This window comes from Trichechus manatus, unplaced genomic scaffold (genome assembly GCF_000243295.1).
Source record: "Trichechus manatus latirostris isolate Lorelei unplaced genomic scaffold, TriManLat1.0 scaffold00065, whole genome shotgun sequence".
In the NCBI taxonomy this organism is placed as follows: Eukaryota; Metazoa; Chordata; class Mammalia; order Sirenia; family Trichechidae; genus Trichechus; species Trichechus manatus.
Genome location: NW_004444001.1, coordinates 13,804,057 through 13,810,056, shown reverse-complemented (window position 1 = coordinate 13,810,056; position 6,000 = coordinate 13,804,057). Strand labels below are relative to the sequence as shown.

The 6,000-nt window shown below is 32.5% G+C and overlaps 1 protein-coding gene across 3 annotated transcripts in view; it reads right to left on the bottom strand.

Moving 5' to 3' along the window:
- Nucleotides 1-928: 928 nt before the first annotated feature.
- Nucleotides 929-6,000, bottom strand: part of CD2AP (CD2 associated protein) — a 167,377-nt gene continuing 162,305 nt past the window's right edge. For all 3 annotated transcript variants that reach the window (XM_012556424.2, XM_023734251.1, XM_023734250.1), the window contains exons 17-18: nt 5,634-5,697; nt 929-3,983 (exon numbers count right to left, since the gene is read on the bottom strand). In XM_012556424.2, coding sequence (XP_012411878.2) covers nt 3,942-3,983; nt 5,634-5,697 — 106 coding nt within the window. In that variant the 3' untranslated portion in view covers nt 929-3,941. The remainder of the gene's footprint in view (nt 3,984-5,633; nt 5,698-6,000) is intronic.

The window sequence follows — 6,000 nt, the reverse complement described above, 5'->3', positions numbered from 1 at the left end:
ATTCTATAATCCAAAAACATACCATCATGCGCCTGAAAGGTTCAATTTTTCTCCAGTGTTTATAAAGAAGTAGAAATTTTTAAACTTTTTTAACTTACATCATGTGTCATGCTTATGTTCCATACTTTTTATACTAGCGCTAAATCCTACTTCCTTCTCTATGATTCAAATCTTCTAGTAGACTTCTAGAAAGCCTAGCGCCATTTTCTGTAAGAATATGTGGGTCTTGATGGCTTTTTAACTCTATGATGTCTTCTGTATTCATTAGTACCTTTCCAGTTGCAAGTTCAGAAACCCAATAGGCTTATGAGCAAGTTTATGCTCATGGAACCAAAACGTGGATGGCTGAGGCTCAGGAACGAATGTAATCAGATTAAAAAACCTACTGGATTCTGTTGAATCTTTTCATTCTCTACTAGTTTTGTTCTTTCAAATCAACTTTCTCCAGATCATAGAAAAAATATGACTGTGGAGGGCACCCATGATGAGACTAGTTCTTTTTGTTTCCAATTTTTTAAATCTCAATCACTGATTAACTCAATTTGGGCCAATCAATGGGTGACCAGGGAATTATGATCTGTGAGATGGTAGCAGCTCCCATTCAAACAATGTAACAAATGAAAAAGAGTATCTCCTTCAAAGAAAGGAATGCTGTATTCAAGAACAGGGGAAGAGGAATCTAATTCACATCATATCCATCACGGTAAAATGTTTTTGAGAAAAGCAAAATACCAGGTGTTTTTTTTTTTTTTTTTGAGAATCTACTGTATGCCAATCACTCTACAAAGCACTTTACATAAATTATTTCATATTCTCCCAATAATCCTGTGAAGTAGGAATTACTGTCTCACAGTTTCAGACGAAAAAATAGACATAGAAAGGTTAAACAAAGGTCATACGGGTCTAGAAATTTTAATGCTTTTACTATTTATTGTTTTTTTTTTTTAATTTGGAAAACAAAGTAATGTAAAATAATTTGCATCATACTCCGCTTTAGATAAGCACAAGCTGAAGTTAATGAAAAATAATAAAGACTGACACAACCGGCAATACTATTATTAATTTTTCATTTTGAGAGAGAAGCATGCGTTTTTACAGCACCTGTAAACAAGTCAGTAAAATACACCATTCTGAGATTCTCCATACTTATTTTGGAATGTTAGAATACCATAACATCAACTGCGTTACATAATAGTTACTGAAGGCAAGTCAGGGTAAAAATTTATGGCTAAAAGTATTCATAGCAGCAACTTTTAAAAGATAATTTTATTAAATCAAGTCATTGCACTTGGTCATTTTATTGCTACAGCAAAACAAGGCCATTAAATTACAATACTTCTCATTTCTGATTTTAACTGATTGTCTTATTCTGCTCATACATTTCAAGTTTAAATGCAAGGATAAAATGCTTACCAAAAGAGCGCTTTTTTTTTTCCTGGAATAACAGTAAAGAGCATAAAATAAGAGAATCCTCTGTTACACCAGGTCCGTTCTCTCTTTGCATGTTCAGACTTACATTTTAGAAAGAGGTAACAACTTTAAAATTAGACAGAAGCTTACTGGTCACACAAAAACTACTCATACTATTGGAATACAATTAGGTAATTAGCGATATTATATGTTTCAGAGAATAACAAACCTAAACAATTACATTCACCTATAATTTGGCAATGCAGATTCCATACTGTTCACCTTTAGAGTCTGTTATTTATACTCCATTAAAAAAAAAAGGGTTATTTAATAATTTACTCCTAGGTAAAGGCTATTATTATTACATTTTGTGATATAAACTTTATGAATGGGAATTAATAAAAGTTCCCGTATAAAGAGCAAATACTACTAGTAAATTGCTAGATCAAAGGAATCATTTTTTCCCTTTGGGTTTGGTTTTCTTTACTGTTGGGTCAAGCATAAAAATAGAAATAAAAATACTTCAAATACTTTTCTATCTTGATTGAGGAATACACAAGCAAAAACTTAAAATGTATTTCAGTACTCATGACCCTCTTCATTTTACACTTTAGTGAGAAAATGACCAACAAAAACTTTTAAGAACTGCCTGAAATCTGCCAGAACCTTACACACCCCGTTACTGAGGTGGTGTGGGACCAGTTAATAGATTTTCCATTGAGAAAGCTGGAGGGTGACTTCTAGGATACATGGTCATTATTCTAATTTTTTATCTAAGGACAGTCATTAAAAGAAAATAAAAATATAATTGAATTACCAAGAAGGACATTATTCAATTGATTAGTTATTTTAATACATTAGAACGGGAGGGAACAATTTTGTTCAGGAGTGCTCTCATTAGGAGAAGAGTTCAAAGACTGTAAAGAGGTAATATGTACACCTCAATGCACAATCAGCTTTCCCCAAAAGCACTGATGTAAGTCGTCAATTAGACATTAAGTTATTGTATATTGGCATTTCTATTAATTTCTACTTCAGCTCTCTTTTATTTGAAACATAAGAAAATTTCAATTACACAAGATTTCAGTTAAGATTAAAATTTAAAGGAAAATATGGGTTAGGTTGTTTAAAACAACATATCATGGAAGCATGATAGTTGGTACTCAAAATTTGAAAGTCATCTGCTATAACAAAGCTTAAAACCTAGTATTTTTGCGAGTGAAAAAATGTCAGTTTTTGTTTTAATATAAACCCACGTTTATATACATATTTCCTATAGACAGAACACTTAAAAGACTCAACTGATCACAAATGACTCAGGAAAAAACTGCTAATTCATCCATTTTGTGAAAACGCATTTTGAATAGGGTTGACTATTATCTAGTTTTAAATAAGCTGTAATGTTATATTTTATGATGTGCTAACACTCTTTATAAAGTTGGTACCTAAATGACAGTCCAAAATATCTCCAGTAGTTAACTGGGTCTATTAGGTAAATTATACAATGTAAAACCTGAGTGTTTACATCATGATTATTTGTCAAATTATGAAACCTCATACTGAAGTTCTGAAAGTTCTATAGTTTTGATTTTCCTAATGTCACCATTATTAAAAATCAGAGAAACGGGCATGAAGAACTAAATTACAAAATCCTGAAATGAGTAATATCTGGACCTGTAAAATAAGCAGAAAAATACAGCAATAAGGCTGGTAATTGCATATATGTGCTGTAGTTCCTAGGCACACCAAGTGAAGGATTAAATTGACAGTTTTAGACTCCTTAGATCTAATGAATTTGAAATAAACCTCATATTTTCCCAAATATATTTAACAATCCAATACATTTTAACTAAATTCCTTTTATGAATCCTATAGTGCAAGCAAAATGAAATAATCTAAAAACTGAAGAAATTACTTTATTTCATTAGTTATTACTATACGCATGGGTGCCTAATCTGGTTTATAGCTAGGAAACTCCTATTTCATCACCCAAAGTATAAACAGCACTGCAGACAAACAGGCACAACAGTGTAATCCTGGGTAAGAAAGCTAAAAGTAAAAAAAATATATATACAAAGTTTATATCCCTTATGTATTATGGGAAAAGTAGTGACTATAGTTATTATAAAGCTAATCTGTCCCTCTCAAATAGTATATTTTACAGATTACTTGTAAAGATATCACCATATTTATAGATCTTTTTAAAAATAATACTACAAGTTTCAATAAAAAAACTATTATGAACTTTCTTTCCTTTTTATACAGATTCAGTAGTATTTTCAAGCAAACCTTAAAAAAAAAAAAGTTTGCAATTCCAGCATAATTAAGAAATAAGGCCTCTTTTTTTTTCATATTGGCAAAACAAAATATATATAAAAAATTTACCCTTCTCCTACTTTTCTATAGATATTCTAGTTCATTTTTCTTTATAACAACACCAACTTTTGTTATTTTTAAGTAACAAGTCAGTTGAAGTTCATAGTGTTGCTTTCAAATCCCTGGAACATTAAGAACACTGGGTCCATGCCGCCTCAAGAAGACAGGACTGCTTTTTTCAGCTTCTCTATTTCCACCTAAAATACAAAACAAAAATTTAGCAAAGTTTCTTTATGGGGGCATTGGTAGTTCAGGGGTAGAATTCTCGCTTTCCATGTGGGAGACCCAAGTTCGATTTTTGATCAATGCACCTCTAGTGCAGCCACCACCCATCTGTCAGTGGAGGCTTGTGTGCTCCTATGATGCTGAACAGATTTCAGCTGAGCTTCCAGACTAAGACAGACTAGGAAGAAAGGCCTGGTGATCATTTCCAAAAAATCAGCCAATGAAAACCTTATGGATCACAATGGTCCAATCCCATTGTACATGTGGTTGCCATGAGTCAGGGGCCAACTCAATGGCAGCTACTAACAATGAAGTTTCTTTATTTTACTCTATGTCATTAAGATCTGGTCATACTTTCAAATTTCTAGATTTTACTTCCATGATGTAATAAGTATGAAAAATGTTCAAAAGAGAAGAAAATGTCACAATATAACTTCTTATAATAGTAGATGACAACAAGAAAAAAGCAACTGTAGTTCTTTCAGCCAGAACAATGTTAAGTAATGGGAATATTTGAAAAGAACTATAAAAAACTGAAAGTCCTACAAAGAATCCTCGAAACCAAAGTAAGAAATGTAACTGGATCTGGAATTAATCAAAGGGGGCAATACAGAAAGAAATATGGAAAGAATAAAGAAAAGACCAGGTTGGTTCCGTGTTTTCACTAATGAGGTTAAATCACTTAATCTTACTAGTCTCAGTTTCCCCATCTATAAACTTACAAATTACATTCACATATATTATCTCAACAACTAAAGCTAAACAAGGTTAAGTGACTTGGCCAAGGTGGTACAGTATATAACTTAATCCCTAAGAGCAAAGACTCTGAAACCTGGCTGCTTCTGTTAAAAATTTCAATTCCACTGCTGTTATTTAATCAATCCTAAACCCTAGTCTCTTTATCCTTAAAATAGGAACAATAATCCTTACAGCTTGTTATGTGTATCCAATGAGGTAATATGCTAGAAGTGTTAAGTCTAATTGATACATAGTTAAGAACTCAAAGTTAGTCACTATTGTAATCAGAACTGGAGCTCTAGTCTTCCAAATGCAAGTCTCATGTTCTCTCTGTTTTATAATGATGAAAAAAGAAAAAGGATAAGAAATGAGGCAAGATAAAAATATGGAAGAGTATGAAATACTTAAATGAAGAACAGGAAGAGCCTCTGAAAAATGGCAAGGCACAACTTTCTCTAAGATGTGCAGAAAGAGGTATACAAATGAAGGCAGACAGTGAAGAAAAAAGAAAGAGAACTACACACAGCTCAAGGAAAAAGATCGGGAATTTGAGACTCATAAGAGGCAAAAGATCTGGAACTTGAGACCTGTAATAGGAAAAAACCATGTAAGTTTTATTCACTAGTATATACCTAATCCTCATGCGGTGCCTAAAGACAGTGTTCAACAAGTATTTGCTGAATGAATGAATGGAATGTGACAGGGAGGCAACAAGAGATTAATTAAATGGTTATCAAGCAGTAGGGAGTGTCCAACTGAAGCAGGACAGCATGATTTTTAGTGAAATCAATCACGCAGCTGGATTGGAGGAAAAAAAAAAAAAAACAAACAAACACATCCAGTTTATGCTGACTGAAATCTCAATACTGGGAAAACTGAATTACCTCTAGATTACTTCTCATTGCCTTCTCTTCTTCCAAATCCTTTCGTAGTTTTTCTAGTTCTTTCCTAAAAATAAAGTATTTATTAGTGATAAGTATTTCAATTAAACAATATATTTGACTAAAGTTAACAGGATCTCTGTTGCCTAGCCTCCCAGAACAAGGGGGAATGTTTTAAGGGAAATAGCCGTGCTGATAGAGTAAAATTTCATATTCTCTAGTATGCACGGCTCAATATGACAGCTAAAAACTCCATAAAACCAAGGCAAACCTATCTGATATAAAAAATTCATAAAGAGCAGCTCATGATTAAACACATAATAATAACTGTATATTCAGCTAGCATGCATTTCCTAGGCTGGAAACTCAA